Raw genomic sequence first — 25473 nt, 5'->3', positions numbered from 1 at the left:
AGAATTTAAAATTTTCATATTAAAGTATATTAGACATGTAAAGTAAACATTTAAGAGGATTAATTTAGTCAAAAACTATGAACCTTTTCACCTACTCTTGAATCTCTCCACTTTGTTATTCTTTTCAGATTGGCAGAGAATCAAACTTGAAAGTTTGTCAAGATTACATTTGACTCCATAACCATTCTCTCTTTCTTTCTCTCATCACTTCACACTTGTTGTTTTGTTACTTCTTTTCTCTCTCTCTCTCTCTCTCTCTCTCTCTCTCTCTCTCTCTCTTAAAGAACCAAATAACTTAATCTTATGAATTGTTACCCAATTAAATGTATTTGCTTGTGACTCATTAAACTAATACCTCATTAGCTCAAGGTATTAATTTAATGCCTAAGAAGAGCAATCACTTGGGAATATCCAATTAAGATACTTACTTCATAAGCTCCATGGCCCTCATTAAATATAAAATTTGTGACATTAGGTGACTATACCATGGGCAGTAATGCCTTCAAGTTTTTTGGGGGGATTTTTGCATAGATGCCCCCTTCAAAACCCCATATTTCTATGTGTGCCCTTGTAAAGTTTGTTCATTTACATGAATAACCCTAAAACCCTTCTTCATTTTATTACTTGTAAACAACTAAGAATATTAAGTAATCATTTCCATTGAGAGATTGGGACTCCCAATTTGGGAGTAGTGATTAGATATAAAATTTGTAGGAGTATACATGTAAATATGAGATCTTAGAGGAGTTTATATGTAAAATTGATTGCCCCTTTCTATTTCCTTTATAGTATATTGTTTTTGTCACCGTCCGCGTAGCTGTTCTTCCTATCACCTTCTTCTAATGTCTTTAATTAGCACTGCTGAGGAGGACCCAAATTGAGATCAACATCCAAAGATAAAGAGAGTTTTGGGCTTGAGGAATTAATTCATCATGGGTGGAAATATTGATCAAGAGGTATGATTCTAATTATCTTTAGCACATCAAAATCTTCTTCTTCTTCTTCTTCTCCTTCTTCTTCTTTTAATTTCTTTTGATCAAATTGTTCAAAATCTATACTATTTTTCAGGCCTTTCTAAGAGGAGAGGATGAAGAATTTATCTTTAGTTCAATACCCAAATCATCATCTTCACTGCCAAGTACTAGACCAAACAGCATGGTTGTGAAGGTAATTGTAATCTAATCCTTCACCCTTCCTTCTTTTCTTTCCCTCTCTTTCTAAGTTTGAAATTAGTACAAGACTTCAATCATAATTGCATCAAAATTATGGGAATTCTTGATCATCAGAAAGTATGTCCGAGGGAATTCATCCCTGCCCACATTGTAGCTGAGGCAATATCGACGCTCCACGGTCTCGATCTGCGGTGGTCGGGACCGATAACCCCGAACGAGATGCGATATGTAGAGCAGTATGTCCTCGCAAAATACCCACAATACTCGCATGGACTAATTGAAGAAGGCAATAAGACTGAATTATACTCGCAATATTATAGCTCAACATCGCCCGATGACAAGAGGAAGAGGAGTAGCACTAGGTCTCCGACCGCCTACTCACCGTCTACCGGTAGCAGCCACCCTGAGCTTGATCAAACACAGCTCGAGCCGTCGAGGCTACTTGACATCCTCACAAAGAAGTCATCTTTTCCTGGAAGTTTCATATCGATACCGGAGATTCAAGCACGAAACCGAGTGCTAAGACACTGCGGCCTGACCGATGACGAATACCTTGTGCTCTTCGCCCCGAATTACAAAGATGCAATGATGTTAGTAGGGGAGAGCTACCCCTTCTTCAGGTATAACTACTACATGACAGTCCTGGAGGAGGAGATGGATTGCATACGCGAATTCGCAACGTATAAAGATTCAAAAGTGATCTGTGCTCCTGAGACATGGCTGGACCTCAGGATCAAAGGATCACAGCTGAGCCAGTACTTCAGGAGGAAGTGCAAGCATAGCCCCAAGGGCCTCTTCTCCTATCCGGCAGAGGTCCGGGGGACGCAGTATTCGATGCACTGGGTGTCGGAGGCTCACCGGAATTCATGGCATGTGCTGCTTGATGCTACCGGACTTGTAGCAGGGGAGGAGAGGCTGAGCCTTGCATTGCATAGGCCGGACTTTGTGCTATCTACTCTTAACAACACGCATGCACAGCCTTCTAAGATCACGTGCCTCCTTGTGAAGAAGAAATCGTTTGATACTTCTCAGAATCAATCCAGCTTATTACCTCCTACATGATGTTGAATTCGCTTGTAGTAGGAACAATATGGAAAGAAGAAAACTGAATTAATTTTTTTTTTCTTTTTTTCTTTCAGTTTGTGTGTGTATTTTTCTTAGTTAAGTCGAAATATTAGATAACTAGTTTTTTCTTTTTTTTTTTTGTTAACCCCTTGAAAATTATATATTAAAGATGAAACTTGGGCATTCGTGGAGTTTGGAGGAGACCCAATTAAATTTAACTCAAGTCTTATTTTGCAGCATTAAGCTTTGAAATTGAGCAGTATTACTTGAACATGTTGAAGGACAATCATATCTAGTTTCTAAAGGAGTCTTTCAAAGCAATCACAAAAGCATCTCCTTAATTGAGCCTAAATCGGATACAGATCTCGATTAGCTTTAATTCCATATTAATATCATACCACAACGCAAATCTAAACCGACTGCTGCACATAGAGAAGCCTTTGAAATAGAAATTGAGGAAATTTCTTAAAATTAATGGATAGTTTATTGGCACAAATAATAAGGTGCATCAAAGACCAAGCATCACGAGTTATACTCTCTTGACTTGGTTAACAATTTAACATTATTGAGGAAGTAGAAATCCTTGAACCAATCATGTAATGGTTACATTTGCTTGTGTAGAGCTCTGTATGGCTTTGTATGGACATAATTTATATGAGCAGGAGTTAACAAGAGTTGTCCATGAAGTCCACCAATAACTCTTGCACCATGCCCCTATCCGGCATCTTTCCGGCAGCACCATATATCGGAGCGAGTCCACCGCTAATTGGACCTGGATTTTCCTTCACCTAAAAAGGATAATAAAAGTGAGGAAAGAAATTTGAAGAAAAGCTAACAGATTTGAAGAGAATTATGGGGGAAAAGGAGCAACTTACAATTCTAGCAGACTCCCTCAGGTCTTTCAGGAAGTCTTCGAAAACAGGAACATGTTGGAGAGTCACACAGATATGAATGCTGAACAGAGAATTACATACCAATATTATGCACAATAATATCAAAATTATAGTAGAAGTAAGGAAATAAGGTTGTAGTATGCCAAAGAAGGAAGATTTAGGCATGTTTGGAACCAATTCTAGATAGATTTCATTTGCTTCCAGTTCACTATAATTCAATTGACATCATTTCAAAAAGAATTTCATTGTTTGGAAATTATGGAATTGAAATGAAATCCACCATTTTATTATATTTTATTTTCCTATTTTATCCTTGGCCATAAATAAGAACGTACACAGATAAGGGGTAGTTTTGAGATTTAGAAAAATTAACTTAAGTGGGAAATGAATTCATCAAAATCCGACCCCTAATCACTAGATTTCATTACACAATGCATACAAATCCACTGTAACCAATTTAAATCTCATAACTTAATGAGATTAATTGGGGTTTCCAAACAGAGTTTTACCTATTAGGTCTCTGCAAAGCATTCAAGTGCCAGCCTTTTGATGACATCATGTCATTGACCTCAAAGATGTCAACATCATTGGAGCCAAAAGCCACAACGGTCATGTCTGGCTTTCCAATCACAAACAATTCTGGAATCTCTTCTATCCTGTGGAAAATCAAATCTTTCAGAAAAGAAGTTGTGGACGGTGTGTGCATACAAGAATGAACTGAAAATAAGTTACCCTTTTTGTATCTTCTTAGATACTTCCATTATCTGTCTTGTGTTCTCCAAATATCCTGACAACAGAATTAAGGTGGTAAGGAGACTAACAAAATTAATACATTATCAACTTCATGAAGAACTTCTTACCATTCAATCCTAGAGACATCATAGCTGCCCAAGCCCCGGCAATTAATCCACCAGGCCTGCTTCCAGCAATAGTAGGAGAGACATAGAGGCCGCCAGACCACTCAGTGACTGTAACAATCAAGAAAAAAGAGTAGCATTAGGAACTTCTTCTCATGAAAACAACTGTTAAATGGACGAACTACCCTTTTAACCAAAGGTATGTGAAGATAACAATTTTACGTGCAAACCATTTTTTTTTAGTATCAGTAAAATGCATTTCAGTAATACACCAAGTAAATGCAACTTCTTGCACTCTTTCATATATAAAAGATGTCCAATGGGTCGTTTTATCATGAATAGTTTGGTGAGTAACTTTCAAATATTTATATGTGTGCTATCCAAAAAAATGGAAAATGAATGTCAAAGTGATGTGATAGGGACCAAGAAAACCTCTAAAAGACAGCTTAATTTTGTAATGCAGGTAGACTGCAAGTAAAATAAACTTGACTGTTGAATCAACAAGTTTGGTCAAATAAAAAATGGATTGTTTGACCTCTTAATCAATCAGGAAGGGGTTTATATGATTCAAAACGATGTGCTTTGGCAGATAGGAACAAGATAAGCCTTAAAAGGATACCTTATTTGCAAGCCAAAAGACCATTTAAAAGTGTATCAGCCAATCCTCCATGTTCAATCTAGAACCTTAGACATATAGAGATTGGCATAAACCTTGACTTTAGCTTCACTAACTTAGGATAGGAGGAGGATATTAGTCCAAGGGATATTTACATTTCACGCCCTACATTTTTACAAACTTACAATTCACACCGTACCTTTGCAGTATTTACATTTCGAGCCTCGCATTTTGGACTTTATTCTAAAAAAGACCCAACTTTACCATGGCTAACTGAAATTTATCGATGGAATAATACTCCATTAGATTTTCCAAAATGCCCTTTTTAATCTCACTATAAAGAACTTATGAAAGGATCTTTTCTGAGAACCAAGTTTTAATTCAAATAGAAATTATATTCTTGATACTTTTCTGTCAAACTTGTTAATGGAGGAGGGTCTTTTTAAGAATAGATAAATGATGTGATGTAGGTGAGTTGAAAATTCATGAAAGATGAGGGGACAAAATGTAATTTTCTCAAAAGATACAATAAGGAACTGTGTACGCAACATCATCTTAGAACATTAGATTGAACTTCAAATCCTTTATATGGAAACTCAGACACTAGAGTATTTCAAAGCAGAATTAAAAATAAATCTTCAAACAACATAACTTACCAGCAACAAATTGATACTGTCGAAGATTGATGCCAGTAGCCAAGATGCATATTGCAAAGACAGAAAAAGGGCAAATTAATAACAACGCTTAAAGGAAATGTAGATATAACAAAAAGGAAATGTTTACATTAGCAATTTGATATTTTCTCATCACATTCATCCTCAAAATAAAATAATTTTCTTATTTGCAGTAGCAGTTGTAATTTATAAATACATATGACTTCTGTAATAAACGCTTTCAGATTTAGTCTAATTTGGTTCTTAAGAATCTAAGGTATGTAGTAACATCTTATGCATGCAACGATATTCTACGACAGAGTTCAACTTAGCAAATATGCCACAACTTATGAGCTAACTGGAAACAATTTGCAGAATCCAAGGTAAGTTACTCCAAATCTACTCTCTATAATTTTTGGAAATCAATGTCAATGTAAAAGATTGCGTAAATAGTAATGAGAACAAAGCCTTTACTCCTAACTATTTGGGGCCAGCTATATGGATCTCTATTTAAGGGCTACTTGATCAAATCGGATAGAAGCAAAGACGAGTCAAATGGATGAATTGATTTATAAATGGCTGATGCATATAGCAATGAAGCAATTTGTTGTTTGGTTGGGCTAACTCAGAATTTGGTTGGAACGAATAGTGATTCTGAGTGAGTGATCTATATTAAATTATTAATGGATGAGAGTAAAAAAATCAAGATGTATAATAATATCTTATAAAGTAATATTACATATAAAAAACATATATTACATTATATCTTACGGAATATTAGTTTATCGGTAAATTCACAATATTTATACTTTTATATTTAATTAAAGTTTTTAAAATTGGGTTAATTACACTTAGACACCCTGTAACTATTGCCCATTTTCATATAGAACCCTCTCAATTCATTTTTTTAATACTTTGACCCCCTCAACTGTCTAATACCTCTCACCACCTTGAGGGAATATATAAAATGACCATTGTACCCTCAACGTATTTCTCTTTCTTTCCTCTAAATATGGTATAGCAGTCCTCCCAGCACTTAAAGTTGATCATGACAATCAAGTGATATTCTTTTTTAACGGAAAAATCAAATGAGCAACTAACAAGTAGGGCAGGCATTTGATAAGTATCATATAATTGATGGGGCCAATGTGGAAATTAAAAAATAAGGATTTCAATGTGAAAATAGAAAATAGTCCAGAGAATACAGGTGTAATTATCAATTTAAAATTTGCTATCTATTTTTCATTGTTAATAAATAGGTGCGACTAGTTACAATTATATAGTTAAAGATAATAAATTTTATTTATTATCTTAAATGTTAAATATTAATGAAATAATATATACTTACATAAAATAGTTCTTTTAAATGTTAATGTACTTCTGTTATATCTCTTAAAATATAAAGTATTAAGCAATGTTGTAGTATTTATACTTAGGTTGAGGGGTTTAGAGTTAAAATATATAATTTTTCCACATTATAGAATTTAAAATCCCACCGTGAAAGGGCCTTCCTCAAGTAAGCAAACTCTCCTGAGAGTGAAATCTCCTTCCCTTGTAGGCCTAAAGGAGGAATTTTATAAGATACAAATCAAATAAGATTCATACATAGGCAATTCTTAATTCTTCCATACTGAAGCCTTTCCAAAAGTACTGGAAGGTCTTCTCTTGCCTTCAAGTGGAACATTACCCCACAAATGACCAGAGGAGCTAATTCAGAGCCACTTTCTGACCATAGTAATCTTGTAAAGTTTAAATCATTTATCCACTTTCTCTATCGTCCAAACATTTATTTCAACAAATTTTACTAAATATTTTATTAGAAAAATGCGTCTTTTTAATTATATTAGTTTTATAATATTAGTGATTTATATTAAATTTCTATTGTTTAAAATATAATTTCTTATCTTTTAACTTTATAGTACTATGGATATATTTGAAAATAGCAAAAACTTCTATATATGTATACTTATACTTTATTTCAATTTATCAATTATTAGATTATTAATAACCTTACTTTATTTATGTTTATAGATTTATTTTATATTTTTAAAGTTTATGTGAGGCCTAGCTCTTATCTTCTAGAAGTAATACATATTGACTCCATGGTGTGAAACAAAAGGGATCGCTAAAGATAGTGGGTGGGACAGATCAAGAGTGGTAGGGTTTCAAACCTCACACCTAAAAGTCACAAAAGAAGCAAAATCTTCTTCATTAACCTAACTGGGTACAAAGTTAGTCTATATGTAGGCCTTACAATGATAATAATCAAATAACACCATAAACAACTACAAAAACAGATACAAGCCTAAACACTAGAGATAAGTAAATATAATCCTACAAAACCAAATCCTTATTGGAGAAATCATTAGTTGTTGATGCCTCCTGTGCCGATACACACGTCAATGTGTTATGTCAGTGACATACATATCACAATGCATCATGCAATATAATGCTTCGTCAAGCCAAACACAAGATCATTTGACCCGACCACGCTATCCTACGTGATACCATCTTCAACGCATTGCCAAACAGCCCCTTAGTGCATTGGTTTGAATCGAATCAAGCAGTATCATATCTTTTCTTACCAATTCCTCCAAGTTACCTTCGACCTTCCCCTCCTTTATAAACCCTTTCTTTTAGGGATGCATTACGTGGTCTTCATTGGACATATTCAAAGCTCAAACCATCTTAATCTATTCTCGTGTAATTTGTCTTCTACAAGTGCTACCCATAATCTGTCTTCTATTATTCTTTAATCTATCTTTTCTAGTAGTGTCACACATCCACCTTTAACATCCTCATTTTGGCTAAGAAGTTAAGAAGCCAATCCATCCAATTTTATAATTTTTTGGCATTGCACAAATATTAGGTGAATATTCTCTCCGGACTGCACAGATCAGTATTTCTGTAACTAACCTACACAATGGTTGGCCCTTTCCTGATTGTGTTGTTGCTTGTTGATGTATACATTTAATGAAATGGCTGAATTGGTGCAATTGTTGCTTCTTTCTTATCTTGTTCTAATTATCCTTTTTCAGGCAAAATTTGTCATGTTTCATAACAGTATCAGTTATTTGTACATACTACTCAAAGAGTGTTTATTGTAACATATACTGTATAAGCGCCCTTCCATGTAGCGTGCAAACGAAGTCTAATTATAGGTGCATATATCAAACATAGAAGTTCTAGAAGAATGTGCATATCATGTCTAGACTTCCAGACAGATTTATGTTACTTCTGTTGCCATCATGCATTGGTGTTTATGAATGTGTGCATTCCATTTCTTGATAGGTTCATAAACATATAAGCATTTCTGAGGGGTATACATGCAGAAATTTAAAATAATCGCCACTGGGTGCTCCCTGGAATTGATTATAATAAATAAACATATTAGAATGAAGACCACAGTTATCAAGCAACAGAAGTATGAAAAGAGGAGCAAGATGCAGTAACTTGGTCAAATTCAAAATCGACTAACTGTATATGCACACAACAATATAACTGGCTTCTTTTGGACTAAATTAACAGCTTTGATAATGGTCCCTCATTTTATTATTATTATTGCTATATCAAACCATCGGAGTATAATTTGACATACTGATCTGAAACATATTTGAGCAATATACTAACATTAAATATTATTGAAGCACTTGATTGGCCATATTAGATATTGTCCATCAAAATGGACACTATTAACATCAAACTATCTAATAACATAAAAATGCAGATTTTATTTTAGCAAAGGAATATATATCTGAACTTGGGATGAGAATATGCAGTTCAACATCTTGAAAATAGTTACTGTACCTTTCTAATTTCATGGTTTCTGTAAAGAACTATGCTTGTGCCTTTAGGACCTAATCCATACTTATGGACATCTGTTGAAATTGATGTAACTCCTCTAACAGAAAAATCAAAAGGTGGAATTGGATACCTGCATAAAATAAGATTTTTTTTTTTTGGGAACTAGTTAGGAAGGGCATGAGAACTGCATCAAATCATTCTTAACAGCAAAAGATCATGAGTAAGTATCTCCCCACCAATGTATGAGAAGACAGAAAAGACATGCCGAATATCCAGAATAATATACTACCCAAGGTCATCTTTCTTCAAAAAAGAATACCTAAGGTCACCTTTAAGCATGCAATACGACAAATAAATAGCATTCATTGTCAACAAGGTTTTTCCACAAATTGACCAAATAGATTATAACATCAAAATAAGATCACTTCTTGAATTAGGTCTTTCCAATATAGCAAGAGTGAAGAAGTTCAAATGAGGTTGCATTGCCAGTTCCTCGATCAAAAGTTCATATCTAACATTTCATGTCGCTCTAAAAAGTAAAATCAATATAATTTTGAAGGGTTTGTTTGTCATATTTCTAACTGTCACCCAAGCCTTCATCAAAATGCAGATAAATACATTAAGGAAAAAATAATCCAGTTTAGAAGGTCCAATGGAAAAATGATGGAGAACAAGATGGCATACACACTTATGTGTGCCATCCGAAGAAATATGCAAACCTTCAGATGTACAATGATGGAAATTTCATATTAACCCAGCCCACAAGCACAAATCTTCAGCGGAATATAATCCCAAACTACAGCAAAGACTCAAATATAGTCAATCAATTAGGTGGTAGGACCCTTGCAGAGTTCCCAAATAGCATAGATCTTGGGAAGCCCAGACCCGGTCAAGAACCAAAGAACAACGGAGCACTCAACTACACGTTTATTAAGTAGTTGTCAATCAAGTTGGATTTGTTTTGACTTAATTTGGGTCTATTTTGTGTCTACTAATCATATTTGGTTTTTTCTGGTTTATTTGTAATAAGAAGTATAAGTCAAGGGCAAAATAGTCATAAAAAGAATTGGAATCCCTCTTATCAGGCCTGTGTTGTGTATGGGAGATTAATTTTGGGATGAAAAAGTTCTCGGTGGAAGTTTTTCTCCACTTCTTTGCGTGAACTGTTGTGGGTGTGAATCCAAATATTTGTATGTTTTTAATCTTCTTTTTTCTCTACTCTGTTTTTCGTCCTCCTTTCTTTTTGCTATTTCTTTGATTCTCCACTGCTGAAACCAGAAGAAAATTTTTTGGTTTTGGTATGTAGCACCGTGCCACCGTCTCTGTAGCAATATGTCACTGGGTTCTATAATCAATTCATATGGAACGACTTTTCTTCACGTCTTTGTAACTGGGAAAACTTGTTTAGTGTTCTTTGCCTTTCTGCTAGTTCCAACTTGCAAGTTATCAAAGACGATAAAGGTTTTCATCCGTTGAGACCTAGAAGGCTAGAACCTATTGAGTGTTTGATGAGTGGACTCCGAATAAAATATTGGAATTAATCGGAAAAGGGCAACCGCTACGTCGAAGTAACTATTTTCAATTTTTGGAAATTATTAGTTACTTTACTGCCATATTAATTCTTTTATTGCTGAGTTTTATTTTCCCTCATCTCAATATTCTATGTTAACATATAATAGCATATTTAATTTGTGAGTGCATCATTTACTTCTATATATTACATCCAACTCCTAGGTTGTCCTACATCAAAAAATTAATTAAATTTGGCAGCCGGCTTAACATAGACCCTCCTAGATATTCCTGTGGAGCATGGATGGCCGTGCCGACGACATACCGGCACGTGGCACGAGGGTGCCGCACGGCACCCCTCATAATAGCATCGCCGTTCACCATCAACCTCGTCGCCGATCGCCACCCGTCGCTCACCGTGGCCGTCGCTTCGTGCCCTAGCCTCCGAGAGAGAAGAGAGATTGAGACAAAGAGATCGAGAGAGAGAGAGAGAGAGTCTATCTCGATCTCTCTTCTCTCTCGGGGGCTAGGGCACGAAGCGATGGCCATGGCGAGCGGCGGGCGACGGGCGGCGAGCGGCAATCGGCGAGCGATGGCGACGGCGACGGCGACTACAAAGGCAAAGGTGAGTATCCCTTACCTCTTTCTCTCATTCTCTTACGGCACGACCGGCAAGTGCCGTGTCGATCGGTGGTCGGCATAGTCCGTGCCTGTGGCACGACCATCGTTGTTATAGAGTTCCTTGCTAAGAAAAATCTTATAAAAAATAGACGTGTCATATTATGATCCGACCACATGGGTTAAGTCAAGTCTAGTTTAGTCATGTGAGTCATTAAGATAAGTCGAAATAAGTCATAATAGCCTTTAAGATGAGTCTAGTTAAGGTAAGTCCAAATAAGTCACAACAGCCCTTAAGAAAAGTCTAGTTAAGTTAAGTAAGCCTTTAAGGCAAGTCCAATTAAGTCATGTAAACCTTTAAGGCAAGTTCTAATTCGAATTATGTCAGCCTTTAGGGCTAGTCCTAGTGGGACTCGTTGTAACCGATCTCTATATATAGAAGAGTTGAGCTCCTTTATTAAATATTCAAGAATCTAAGTATCTAAACATTGAGAATTAATTGAGTTTAGTTATTTTCTTATTACCGTATTTACCGACCGTTAGATCGTCTTTATCTTTCTAGGAGTATATCATAGTCGTAGAACCTCCAACGCTTTCAAACCCTAACCACCTCCTACATCTAGCAGCCACCTTTCCCTACGGCCATCCGCCACTCTCCGACGACCGCCGCAACGTCGGATATTTATCGTTATGCCCTATTCTGACCTATCTCCACTATTTTATTTTTAACTTTTCATCCTAACCTTCGATTTAGGTGAAACCAAAGCCATTAAAATCCTAACGCTTTTAAACCCTAGCCGTAGAATCTCCAACGCTTTCAAACCTTAGTCACCTCCTACCTCCAGCAGCCACTCTACTCTACGGCCATCCACCACCACTCTTGGCCGTTCGCCACCTTCCAACGACTGCCACAGCATCGGATATTTACCGTTCTGCCCTATTCTGACTTATCTCTACTATTTTATTTTTAATTTTTTATCCTGACATCCGATTTAGGTGAAACTAGAGTCATTAGAACCCTAGCTCACGAGGCTACCATCACCTAAATTTTTATAATTTTCTTACGTCCGAATCATTCCAGATCTGATTTGTAACATGCCATCAAACTTAAATGGATAATTTAAGAGTATTATCTATAATCTACTTCATTGGCTAACTTCAGGCACATGTTCTTAAAGAGGAACCTTTCAGATATTCTGCAAGACAAGTCTTTATGTCAAAATCTATCATCTCTGCATTTACATGCTTTACAAATGGAGCTAAATATAGGGTAACTAGAGAGACATTTTTACTTATTCTCTCTTTTATTGTTCTCCCCTTCATTCTTCTATATTCTTCGCTATGGTTATTTCTTCTCTGATACAATTACAGCACAAAAATCCTCAATTTTGCGTACTAGTACGGACTCTATAGTAATACTCATTAGAAACCTGGTCAATTTCACCTCTCTTTCCTTCAGTTCAGCAGATGATTAAGCACCAAAAATGATTCAAAATGGCAAGCCCTGATCATAGGCTTTATCAGAGGCTTCATCTTCCTCATATTCCCTCCCTCCCTCCCTCTCTCTACATATACAAACACTGATGTCACCCAGGAGGCCAATATCAATTTTCAACACAAATATCTTGAGAACAAAAGGAGAAGAAAAAGGCGAAATAAAACAAGAAACTACACTGTGTTCACTAAATGAAGTGCCTCTTTTTACACCTAAAAAGGAGTGCATAAATGAAAATTTAAAAATATAGGTAGTTATCATCCCTATATCAATCTAAAGTTAGCTAACACTAGCAATTGTACTTTTTGTTTCCCTATAATTGCCATTCTCACATTCTGACTTTCAGAAATTATATGTTCTAATCCGAGTTGTAAAATATTCATATGATCATATAGACTTGGCAAGCATTGCAGTCTAAACTCATGAGCTAAATGACAGTGACAATAGGCTCTTCCATTATTTGACGATGCTAACTAAAACTGATACAAACCGACTTGGGGTCGATTCGAATCAGAAGCGATTTTGCACAGTCCAAGGAGAATATTAGCCAAATATTTTGCAGATACCGGAAAATTACAAAACTAGTTAGAATAAATCCGTAACTTCCTGATCTACATCTTTGGTATTCAGACCCTTATCAGATTCGGATTCGATCTGGATCTAATATGGATGGAAAGCCGACCATAGATTTGGTGGCGTGTGTGGTTGGCTTGTAGATGGTGATGGAGATGGCGTGAATGGTTGATGATAGTGGTAATGAATAGGTAGATTGATACTTCAGAGGTGAAGAGGGGGGAGATGTAAGCTGGCCCTATGGGACTAAAGAGAGCAACAGACGAGGAAGATTAGAAACAAGACGAGATTGTTCCGATAGAAGAGGCGATAGCGGTTGACGAAAAGAGAAGAGAGAGATTGAGGCCTACAGCCAAGTTAAGAGGGGAGATAGTAAGGGGCTAAGGGCAAAAGCCAATTAATTTTTCATGCATGTCTAAAATACAAGTCATAAAGCCCTATTTGTAGAGATTAAATCAAAAAAGTCCTAAACAAACTAATAAACTTAGCTAAAATAGTCTTCATTATCCTTTGTGGATTATTTTTTCGTTTCATCACAGATAAACTCTGAATCTAGAGAAACTCTGAATATAAAAGTTCTAGATCACGACATCGCCGATCTTATCCAATTGGTTTCATAATATTCAGACGTTTGATGAATATCCTACGAATATTTTGCGAAAACTACGCATAGCTGAATTTAGCTAACTAACAATTTCAAACCTACTAGAACTCTCACTAAACTATATAAGCAAATTAGGTAACTAGATTCGATCCATCAAGCCCAATATCCCTATGATGTGATCCGATCTAACCTGGTTCACATCAAAAGCCTATTTTAGACTTATCACTGCTTCATTGACCAGTTCTAATAAGTAATAACAACAGTTACAAAAGTATAAAGAAAACAAAGATGATAAAATACAAAACATAAGTTATAAATATAGTTGGATATTCGAAAGTAATAGATTTATCTTTTTGAAAAGGAATACCCAAGCTTACGAGCAAATGGCAATACGAAGCCACCAAGGCAAAGATCAACATGGAAACAAATACCATAAGAAGATGCCAATTCCCCGAGCTCCTGGATAGCATAAATTGACAAACAAATTAGAAATGAGATAGTACTAAGCAAAGATGAGTGTGACAAATGCTCAAAAGTGATCACAAACTCAACAAATTTTTGGCAACATTAATTAAAATTGTTCTACATACTTCTATAGGATCAACAACACCATGTGGAAATCCCGGTGCAGATCCAACAATCTGTAGAACATGGAAAATAAAAATTAGTATAAAAGTATAATTGTTAGCTCTGGCTCTAGAGAAGCTAATGTAACATGCTGCTTGATTTCCATTATCTCCATCACCAATATTAGGGAAATAGTATTACTGTACACTGCAAGCAGTCACTCTGTCTTTAGAATGATTAATTGACAGAACAGTTTCAGGCCCTAAAAGTCAGTGCCTGCCTTTTAAGTGATTTATTATGTAGAGTATTTTATTTCTTTCACTCTTCCAGGTCCAGTTAACAAGATTGTTTCATAACAGAGATTTAAGCAGAAGCCCGAGAAAAATGAATCATGTTACTTCTATTCAAAAAGATAAACTGAAAACTCTTGAAATAAAAGAAGAGGAGAGGAAACATTTTCCTTTCATATACTGCCCACATATTGCTACAATAATGTACTTAACAACTTGTAAGTTTATGGCTTCTATACTAAATTAGGATTTTTCCCATAGGCGTTGAATGATAAATATTCATACGGCAGGTGTGAACGATAATATAAAAAGATGTAGGGCATTTTTAATAAATTTCCTTATAATAATTTTCTCGAGATGACCAAAAGGAAATGGGTCTACCAGAAAGCAATATTTAAGCCCTGAAAACCACTCCTAATAAGTCTAGCATCTATCACAGAGCAAAGATTCCATCAAACTCAAGGATACTAAAATTACTACCTTTTGTGTAAGCTTAAAGGAAAGGTACTACACCTAATGTTGAAATAACACCACATCTATTACACTACAAACTAGCTCGTAATATTATTATCTTCATGAGCACATAATAAACACAAGCACTAGCAAGACAATGATAACTTAACAATTATAAAAGATACTAATAGTGACAATGTGAATAATAAAGATAATCTTGACAAAAGATTTGGTGATCTTACAATGATCAAGAGTTTGGTATAAAGAAAACATAAATACATACCAGTATGGTGTTTCTGTTGATGCACTGCTTAATCCCTTTGACATCTGCAACAAATTCTTTATCTACAGGTACTCGCCGAACCTTGATATTAAAGTATTGTGCAGCTTTGTCATAAGCAGAATGTGCAGATTCAGGGATTATCCTGTGGACTAGCTAATTGAGTTATGAATAAACAAATGAACTAAGATACAGTTGATCTTTGAAATAATACAAGTGAAACAGAGCCAATTCTAACTCACATTTCTGGCGTTGTAATTCCCTTTTTTGATTTCATATAATCACGTGATGTTTTAACAGCTAATAGTATGCTTTCAGTCCCTCCTGATGTCATGTTGCCACAGATTTGTCCTCCGGATATCTCCTCCTTGCTGCCAAGAAGTGCAGCTGTCATGGCAACTACTTCACCCTCAAATCGTGCCACACTCTGGAAGACATCCTGATGCAGCGGATTGGTGTGCGAAAACCTGAAACAAAATATTATCAGCCAGACCATCAACATAGCTGGCACTAATATGCAAAATATAAGGAGGCTTAAAAACATTGTCTGTGATTGATGAAAACTGGTATGTGTTAAAAGATAACTAGTTAATGATATTCAAACTCAATGTAAGCAAAACACTACATTTGAAACCTACAATTGACTTATTAAACATGGATAGGAATAAATTACCGATAATAATCCGGAATTATAAAATAATAATAAGAATAATAAGAATAATAATAATAATAAGTTTCAGCAACAGATCTGTTTCGACTGAACAAATTGATTTCAGCAGAGAACAATCAGGAACCAGACTGAAACTGGAAACAGGGAGCTTGGGTGAAGTTTCAGCGACTTCAACCAAATTCAGGTCATTTCCTCCAGTTACACCCAAATAACTGAGACAGAAAATTGTGGTTTTATTCAAAGCTATTAGTTAAATGTGTCAGATCAAATGCCTGTTTTAGTTGACATATGACGGTCTGACCAATACCTGACCAATTGAGAAATACCACTCCAACCCTATCCCTATCAGAATCACTTCCCCAGTTCTTCATGCCCTATACCTGATGGCAAGTAATAGTTGTCCAACTTGCTTAAAGAAGCAGCATGTATGTAGTCAGTGCTTGCCACGAGGGATGACTATGGGAGCACCATGCAATGGCAAATGAAAAATAGCAACTTGGAAGATGTGATTGGACGAGTATGGGAAGCAACTGTTATGAACCAGAAAAACTTATTTGAAACTTGAGATGATCAAAGAGGACAAGAGAAATATAAAAGTTACACACACACACACAAAAAAAAAAACAGAGCACAACCATTGTGTTAGTCAGGAATTGATTTAGAGATTGACAGTGATCAAGATTGTGTCTTTACTTACATTGAACATGCCTCGTTTATAATGGAAAAGTGGCCCTCAGACTCATTTCCACCAATATAACTGCAGAGAATTCATAAACAATGACAACATCAGTATAAATGTCAAACTATGATGTTTGTCTTAACAGAGGATGTTATAAGGTATCGGTGCTCTTCAACTGTTGATAGCAGACATACACTGTACCGGAGCATCTTCCTTGCCAGACTATATCTGTAGCTTTTGCACCTTGAAGCTCCTGTATTACTCCTCCACAAAGTCCAACATTTGGCACCTCCGTTCTCCAGCTCTCTCGTTTAGACTTGGTGCCAGATTGCATCTTATCAACAACCTATATAACATCAGTAAAAGCAGTTATAAAAGAGTAGTTTAGCTTGGAATTTACACGATAGCTACACAAAGGAAATGGGGCCCAACCACTAGCACAAGTGGTTGGGAACCTAGGTTGGAGGTTCAAATATTTGCGAGGATGAATTGCGCCAAATACACTAGAGTTGACTCGTTGTGGCCTGATTCTATATGAGGATTGGTTTAGTTGTCCAACCTAATTATCAGGAAGAGCTGGACAAATAATTATCACGGAGAGCTAAATTTATTGTCCAACCTATAGCTCACAGACTCTTAAATTATCAAATAAATAAATATATAAAGAAAATGAAACAACAATGAAAATCGATCATCTATGTGATGTGAATGCTATTGTCATAAAAACAACCACCTATCAAGTTCTCCAATATGCAAGCTATGGCCAATTAAAGTAATGAAGGATGTGTGCTCTATTAACCAAGATTACCGGATTAGTTACTCTGAAATGTGAATGCCCTTAAGCAAACCATCTAGAACTTATTAAAGGCAGCCAAAAAACAGATATATTCTGCAACCAACCTTCACCACCATTCCCAATTTTCTAACCATCAATCCTCAAGGTGGCACTAAATCACCATCTCTCAAGCCACCACTGATCATTGACAGAATTCAAGACACAAGTCAAAAACTTCAATCTCTGACAATTAGTGGGCCCGCAACATTTCCAATTTCCAATGAACAATCATGCAGAGCCCACTTCAACGCCCAAGATAAACCGCCAGAATGGAAACCTTCATGTAATCTAAGCATCGGAAGTCCTTTATATGCCGTTCAACTACAGCGTAACTCGACAGTTCAAGTGCACCTTATATCAAAATAAAATCTTTCATAGAAGGAACGACCGACCTTTCTCTTCTCGGCATCGATGTATCCACTCACGCCGGGAATCAACCTGCTCCAATCCAAGAAATCACCGAACCAACAAGCAGAGTAAGGAACAGAGAGGGAGCCATCGAGAGAGAGAGAGAGAGATTTAAAACTCACTTGACGGAGCTCATGAGGAACCCTATAACGGTGGCCTTAATCCCTCTCTCCTGGAGGAGTGACAGGACCGAGTGGAGGAAGCGGGCGAGGAGGAGCGCGAGGAGAGGGGAGAGGACGAGGGCGATCGGTTCGTACTCGGAGAGGAATTCGTTTGCGAGGGAGCGGAGGCGGGGCAAGGAGAGCTCTTTCGCCATTGGAGAGAGACGACGAGAGCAGAGAGAGAGAGAGAGAGAGAGAGAGAGAGAGAGAGAGAGAGAGAGGGTGACGAGTTGTTGTCTTTCTGCCGTTTGCGTTCCTTTGTAGTCTAGTCTATTGCGTGAGTGCTGGGAAAATTGATGGCTAAGCGGGTGCGGGTCGGAAATAGATATCATCCGACCCGACATTGCATTTGAATTTTGTTTCTCTATCGGAATTCGTATTTGAAATTGGAATACAGAAAACCCATATGGTTTAAAATATAATAAAACTAATGAAAACTAGATTACCATGAAACATGATTTTTGCGATTTCTAATACAAAAATGTTTAATATTAAATTATTTATCATTTTCTATTTTGATAGGAATAAAAATTATTTTGCTGGATTAAAGCTTTATTTTCTCCCGGTGTATTTTAATCCATGGGATTATGCTCTAACAGAGGGGTGTAAATGATTCGAGCTAATTTCGAACTAAAATCTTTGTTTAGACTCGATATGTATTATTGAGTACTCATTCCAATTTACTTATAATCGAATAAATTATCGTACAAAAAAAGAATAAGTTCTTCGCTAAGAGACGAAATATCTCAACACAAAGGATTGTATTGAACAGATAAGATTAGCAATTAACTTTCTACCTAATTTTTCTTCTCCTTTCTTTGTCATGAAGGCTGCGAGAAAGATGATAGGGATAATTTTGTTTCCTTCCCAAGAAAATAAAAGAAAATTATTTTCCTCTTATTTAGATGGATCCGGATCTTTAGGATCCATTAGCCTCAAAAGATCCATTTATTTATTGCAGTCTCGTCAAATTAAGGAACCAAGATGTGTTCCATTTGGTTACGACGTCTATCTATCTCATATATCTCTGATACGTGGCAGAGAAGTACCCTTTTTATCAATAATATTCTCGGATGCCTTTCACACGAGGTGGGCCCACTTAGTGGTCGTACCAATAATAAAGAAAGCTACAGTAGCAGCCTCAATTATTATTATTTTTTAAAGGTATAATAGACTTTTGAACTATTGAAAATATCTTATTCGATAATTAAAAATATTTTAATAAATTTCTGAAAAAATTATTTCCTTCGAGATATACTGATAAATATAGTATATAGTTGTTAATAATTTATGAATAAAAAGATAAAATGGAAGATAAGATAGTTTACCGAGTCTAAAGCGTAATTAACCATAAAAATCACCTAATTTGTGTTTTACTTTGTAGAATTAACTAACTTCAGTAACACGTCATGTGAGATAATTAATGGCAGAGTATTTTTTTTTTAGGTATTATATACAACATTCAATACTTATTTATTAAATATATTATTATAAAATATAATAAATTAAACATATGTTTAACAAATATAACCTTATAAGATATAATTAACCAAACAACGTATAACAAAATATGTATTTATTAATATATTTTTTTAAATATAAGAAACCAAGCAGCTCCTAAATGACTAAAATACCTCCAGAGAGTAAGGGCATTTTGGTAAGCAGCTCCAATATTCCTGAACATTAATGCCTACACAAATATATATGTTTTGAAATCATTCTCTATCAAGAAATATATATGTTTTAAAATCATTCTCTATTCAAAGATCTAATTAGTTAGAGAAATAATTAATTGGAGAACCACGTGTCTTGCATGTGCTGCTGGGTGATAGAAGCTGCTTAAAACTTAAAAGTTAGGATAATAAGGGTTTTTTTACATATATATATATATATACCCTTCACAAATCTTATATTTACTTGTGTGCCTCTCTAAATATACCCTTGGAAAAGACACGGTCTTCATATATACACTGTTAAAGCATGGATATCCCATAAATTTAATTTAGACATAAAAAGATAAAACTATTCTTATTCTAGATTTTATGCATTTTTCTTAGTTAAAAAAATAAATCGGGTAGGAATATATACAAATAACATACATTTTTAGGGTATATATGCACAAAAAAAATAATGAGTAGGTTTGGATTCTCTCCTGCAACTTATTTATTCAGGTGGTCCAACTAAACTCAGTGATTAGGTGATAAAGGAGCATGCATTAAGAACTAATTAAATTTGTTTAAATTATCTTGATAGGAAAGAAGAAGATGCAAGATGAAAGACACCATTAGTATTATTATTATTATTATTTCCCAGGTTCAGATTCCAGACATTATTAAATGTCGAATTATTAGCTTTTTAGTATGGCTATGTTTGCATAATCAAGTAGAAAATTATACAAAACTCCTGCCTCAATCCAAACAAATCTATTTCAATTCCACCATTTTCCAAATGATGTTAGGGATTTTTATATGATTGCCACTGAATTTTTCAAAATATCAGAATGGCCACTATATTTTTTAAAATATCAGAAGTGATACTAAATTTCTTTTACTTTTTCAAAATTGCCATTATGGTAAATTTTTCGCAGATTATTACATAAAAGTTAATAAATACATATAAATAACTAAAATACCGAGTAAAAAATATTTATCAATATTTTTTATCACATATAAAATAAGATATATTTCATTGTATTATTATATTGGGTATGATTTTATTTAATTGCTGCCGAAAACTTTCAAAATACTATAATTGTGACTAAAATTTTTGACTCTTTAGGAATTGTCATTGTAGTCAATTTTTAACATAATATTTCTAATATAATATTATTATAAACACATAGAAATAACTAAAATGTCCTATTTTTGTAAGTTTGGAGTATAAAATAGTTATCATTAATCTTTAGCTCACATAAAATAAAATAAATATCTTTATACTATGTTATTAAGTATAATATTAGATAGTTTTTGACTATTTTAAATAATTTCTGCAAAGGGAAAATATTATTTTTGTATCTAAGTTGTGTTTTATTCATAAGTAATTATATTTAATTAATGGAATGATATTTTCAAAATAGCAGAATAATTTTAGTGACAATTATGATATTTTGAAAGTTTTTCCTGGCAATTATTACAAAAATCCCTAAATTAAAATGGTTCCCATACTCTCAAGTCATTAAAGAAGATTCAACAGTAATCTAATGGCCTGGAAAGTTTTGTGAATATTAGTTTAGATCATTAAATGCTAATTCTAGCGACTCTCCAATTTCAAGTGCAACATTAGATTGAGAATCTTAATATCGATTGCATATTAGATGGATGGTTGTTGAAATGTAATAACATTCATTACTACATGCGAGAAAATAACATTGCATTTAATCTTTATGTGAAGGCTCAAACCATATCATATGTATATATGAGTATTCTATAATTAAAACTATTAAACAAATGGTATAATGAAGATATTTATATTATGCAACCATTAGTCTACTAGACATACCCTATGTTCTATGGGACCCAAAATGAAGGCTTAATCCGAGAATATCAGGAAGATAAGGAAGACTGGTTTAGTCGGTTTGTTAAGGTTTTAACTTAGTTGTTGATTTGTTAGGATTTATTAGAATTATTTAATTTAGTTGATGAGTCCCTAGGTTGAGTCCCTAAGTTGAGCCTCTATAAATATGTGGAGGAAACCTTAATTGGAGTTTTATGATGATGATGATATTAGAATTGGTTTGCCCTTCATCTCTTTCTCTACTTGTCTCTAACCATTGACGCTCTCTTCCTCCTCCTTTCTTCCACCGTCCAAGTCTTTGGTCAGCCTCTTCAAGCTACTAACATCCATCTTCTACAACAATTTCTTCCCCTTCACACCAAGAACTAAATCTAATATCTATCTAGGAGCTATCAAACTAGGATTTAATTGACCTTCGGTCACTATTAGTCGATATTTTAAGATCTAACCATTTGAATCTTGTGATCTTGGATTTGTTGGAAAGCTTTCTCCAATAGCAACAATATATCTAAAATTCAAGAGGATACATTTAGATCATTCGCAAGTCACCTTGAAAGTTACATGCTTCATCGAGTCCAGAACCGTTGTACATCGGATTAGGTCGGTTTATAACACTTGTTAACTTAAATTTAAATTAGGATGTGGATTGATATTTTTTAGCAAACATTTAAACACCTAAATATTAAATCAAAACTTTGATATTTCAATTTCCAATTATATTATCGAATAATTTGTACAAACATTTGGTTTTGACATACAAACATTGATATTTAGATGCTTTTACAGTTTGTCACATTTAAAATTTTAATTTAAGATATAAAAATTAAATGCTTTTTTTTTTGTAGCTAATGTACACAATATACCTATACAAGTTACCTATACAGTGAACAATAGAGTCTATTTACAAATTGAAACATAAAAAATCCAATATTTACAAAAGGAGGATGGAAGAGAGGACCTGTGAATGCGAACGCCTAGGGTTTCGATCGTCCATGGCGGCCGAGAAGCTCACCGTCATCGTCATCGGAGCAGGATCTTCCTCGATTTCTACCGAGCCTTCGTCCCTCCGGTGATCTACGGCTAATTCGAATCTCCTCACCGTTGATGGTATTCCATCGTTGCGTCTTCATCGGAGCAGGTCTCGATCGGCCGTGGCGCTCGGGGAATTCACTTCTCCGGCTACAAAAGCTACTTTCTCGTCTACACTTGTCGCGAAATTTCAACTCATCCATAGCCTAAATATAATTAATGTATCAGTAGAAGGAGTTACAAAAGAGTACTAATCCATCTAATTCGCAAGCTTCCACCAATCAGACAGAATTAAAGACATAAGATTACCGACCTTTTGCTCCTCGGCGCCGAAGTAGCCGGGGATCACGCCAAGAATCAACCTGCCAGGAAGCAGAGTAAGGAACAGAGAGGGATCTATCGATCGAGAGGGAGAGAAAGAGAGAGAGTTCGAGGACTCACTTAATTGCGCTCGCGAGGAGCGATAGGACCGAGGGAAGGAAGCGGTAGAGGAGGAAAGAGAGGAGAGAGGAGAAGAGGACGACGGCGATCGGCTCGTACTGGGAGAGGTAGTCGTTTGCGGAGGAGCGGAAGCAGAGAAAGGGGAGCTCTTTCGCCATTAGAGATGGGAGGAGAGGAGAGGGGAGGAGAGAGAACAGGAGAAATAACGTGGCAATTGCAATAAAAGAGGGGGAATTTACGCCGTTCTGTCGCTTATCCGCAAGTACGTTTTCTGATTTGTTCTGAGAGTTTTACGACTCACACCCTAAATTGTATTTATTTTATAATTCACACCTCATTTTAAGTATTTTATAATTCTACCCTCATTTTCTCCTATAATTATCATATAACACCCTACATTAATACTATAAAATAAATATTCTATTAGAATATATATAATTATTTATAAATATCTAAATTATCTATGTCTTTTTTATCCTCTTTTTTTCTTCTGAAAAATAAATTATTTTTATTATTTTTATATACTTATTAAACTTTTTTATTAGTTAATATACCCCGTGAACTAAGAAAAATACAGATATAAACTAAAAAAATGGCTGAGGGGGTATAAAAATATTTAGAAAATATATAAAAAATAATGATAGTTCAGAAAATCTAAATAAAATTATCCTATAAATAATTAATAAAAATTAAGAAAATTACAAAGTAATGATAATAAGGAGGATGACAAATTAGTAGCAAAATGGATGAGATAAAGTATTGAATGTGAGAGGGAGGGATTAGATTAGAGACTAAAGAAGTAAAGATTAAAGAAAGTCATTATAGTCACCTTAAATTAATTATAATTTGAGCTCCATTATTATACTGTGGCGTAGTGGAGAAGATATTTTTATCCTTAGGTTATATATTTATTGAAAAAATTAATATCAATATTCTTAAATGGGCAATTTATCATAAACTAATATAATTTAGTTTTTTCTATTTTTACTTTGCATTTCACCTAATTTTCTTTTTAAAATACCAATATTACCCTATTTGTAGAATTAAATAAATTCAATTATATATTTTGTAATTTTAATTATATTTTAGTTTTTTAATTTAATATATAAAACTAAGTGCATATATTTTCTACAGTATACATTTATTACCTCATATTCTCCTTTTATAAACAAAACATTGTAACTTGTAAGACAAGATGCATAGATTCAAGGTAAAGAAATAATTAAAATAAAATATATTAAAATCACTCTATATTTTGTTTTATTATCATGTATATTGATATTTATCGTTCGACTCTTATATTTTATTTTTAATATTTAAAAAAATACTAGGGAGCCACTCGATATTTTAATTAAATATGAAGCTTTATTAGTAGATAATAAAAATTAAAAAGAGAGAGACTTATTTATAGCATAGTCAAAGTGTAGTTGCTATCTATAATATAATATGCAGCTTTGTTTTAGATTCCCTGCTGCAAATTATTTATTCAGGTGGTCTAACCTAACTGAGGTATTAGGTTATAAAAAGCATGTATGAAGAACTAAATGTCTTTTATAACTTTATAATATCCCACAAGTAAACAAAAAGATGTATGAGAAAGAGAACCTTTTGTTTTTTAAAGGAGGTTGGTAAATTATCTAGAGACTCTTTGACAACCTCTTAGAAATGACAAGTATCTGATTTGGAATTCAAATCTTTTCAAATTTATTGCTTAAAATTATTAAGTTATAAAATTCAATTGATTTGGAAATTTAACTAAGTATAGAGTGATTTGATCATGTTCCCTTAACCACTAAAGTAAAGGATTTGGTCGAGGTTGAATGCTTATTGAAACATCTCTAACTCATCATATGCTTTCTAAGCGAAGTTCACACGGAGGCCAGGAAGGCTAGCAACATAAGATTAATACTAGATACTAACAAAATAACAAAAAATAAATGAGGCATATCTATGCCAGATAAGTCCATCCATACTACAAAATTAGAACGAGTCAAATATAAGAATATATGTTGAAAAGTGAGATACAAAAAGGAGAGAACAAAATAGCCTCTTAGAAAATAAATAATTTTCTCTCTTACTAAATTTCAAAATCTAATATATGGTAAATTAAATTATAAATCATTCATAATATCTTATACTGAATAAATTAATATAATAAGAGTTGATCTCTATTAAAAGTACACTATCATGAAAATCCGACAAAACTGATAAATATACCATAATATCTCTTTAATGGGTACTTTAACATGTGGCGGCGTCACACTACTAGTTATCATCAGGTTTCGAGA

At 34.4% G+C, this 25473-nt stretch overlaps 3 protein-coding genes across 4 annotated transcripts; 1 reads left to right on the top strand and 2 right to left on the bottom strand.

Moving 5' to 3' along the window:
- Positions 1-819: 819 nt before the first annotated feature.
- On the top strand, positions 820-2420 carry LOC140772745 (uncharacterized). The gene is made up of 3 exons (XM_073114960.1): positions 820-956; positions 1069-1167; positions 1287-2420. The coding sequence occupies exons 1-3, from the start codon at positions 933-935 to the stop codon at positions 2232-2234; spliced, it is 1071 nt and encodes a 356-aa protein (XP_072971061.1). The 5' UTR covers positions 820-932; the 3' UTR covers positions 2235-2420.
- Positions 2421-2697: 277 nt separating this feature from the next.
- Positions 2698-18433, bottom strand: LOC140772744 (sphingosine-1-phosphate lyase). The gene is made up of 15 exons (XM_073114959.1): positions 18164-18433; positions 18026-18071; positions 16993-17144; positions 16817-16876; positions 15692-15916; positions 15453-15594; positions 14450-14500; positions 14227-14318; positions 9064-9190; positions 5260-5275; positions 3991-4098; positions 3863-3917; positions 3640-3786; positions 3113-3191; positions 2698-3025 (listed from the first exon to the last, which is right to left on the bottom strand). The coding sequence occupies exons 1-15, from the start codon at positions 18355-18357 to the stop codon at positions 2903-2905; spliced, it is 1617 nt and encodes a 538-aa protein (XP_072971060.1). The 5' UTR covers positions 18358-18433; the 3' UTR covers positions 2698-2902.
- Positions 18434-19737: 1304 nt separating this feature from the next.
- On the bottom strand, positions 19738-23415 carry LOC140772746 (uncharacterized). Of its 2 annotated transcripts, XM_073114962.1 has the most exons (4): positions 23186-23415; positions 23058-23106; positions 22674-22950; positions 19738-19892 (listed from the first exon to the last, which is right to left on the bottom strand). In XM_073114962.1, exons 1-3 carry the CDS (start codon positions 23341-23343, stop codon positions 22690-22692), a joined length of 468 nt encoding a protein of 155 aa, XP_072971063.1. In that variant the 5' UTR covers positions 23344-23415; the 3' UTR covers positions 19738-19892; positions 22674-22689. The 2 variants fall into 2 exon arrangements, with proteins under 2 accessions (XP_072971063.1, XP_072971062.1); XM_073114961.1 differs by lacking the exon at positions 19738-19892 and having other exon boundaries at positions 22447-22950; positions 23186-23414.
- Between the last annotated feature and the right edge of the window lie 2058 nt (positions 23416-25473).

This window comes from Typha angustifolia, chromosome 12 (genome assembly GCF_048772165.1).
Source record: "Typha angustifolia cultivar Huaian chromosome 12, ASM4877216v1, whole genome shotgun sequence".
Classification (NCBI taxonomy): Eukaryota; Viridiplantae; Streptophyta; class Magnoliopsida; order Poales; family Typhaceae; genus Typha; species Typha angustifolia.
This window is presented reverse-complemented; position numbering and strand designations above follow the sequence as displayed.

Excerpts from the sequence above, each read along its gene's own strand:
- LOC140772746 (XM_073114962.1), bottom strand. The coding sequence starts at position 23,343 with ATGGCGAAAGAGCTCCCCTTTCTCTGCTTCCGCTCCTCCGCAAACGAC. Across the intron at positions 23,107-23,185 it reads CTCCTCGCGAGCGCAATTAA|GTTGATTCTTGGCGTGATCC; the intron begins GTGAGTCCTCGA and ends GCTTCCTGGCAG. Across the intron at positions 22,951-23,057 it reads TCGGCGCCGAGGAGCAAAAG|GCTATGGATGAGTTGAAATT; the intron begins GTCGGTAATCTT and ends AATTATATTTAG.
- LOC140772744 (XM_073114959.1), bottom strand. The coding sequence starts at position 18,357 with ATGGCGAAAGAGCTCTCCTTGCCCCGCCTCCGCTCCCTCGCAAACGAA. Across the intron at positions 14,501-15,452 it reads TCAACAGAAACACCATACTG|ATTGTTGGATCTGCACCGGG; the intron begins GTATGTATTTAT and ends CATGTTCTACAG. Across the intron at positions 3,918-3,990 it reads GATGTCTCTAGGATTGAATG|GATATTTGGAGAACACAAGA; the intron begins GTAAGAAGTTCT and ends TTCTGTTGTCAG.
- LOC140772745 (XM_073114960.1), top strand. The coding sequence starts at position 933 with ATGGGTGGAAATATTGATCAAGAG. Across the intron at positions 957-1,068 it reads GTGGAAATATTGATCAAGAG|GCCTTTCTAAGAGGAGAGGA; the intron begins GTATGATTCTAA and ends ACTATTTTTCAG. Across the intron at positions 1,168-1,286 it reads CAAACAGCATGGTTGTGAAG|AAAGTATGTCCGAGGGAATT; the intron begins GTAATTGTAATC and ends CTTGATCATCAG.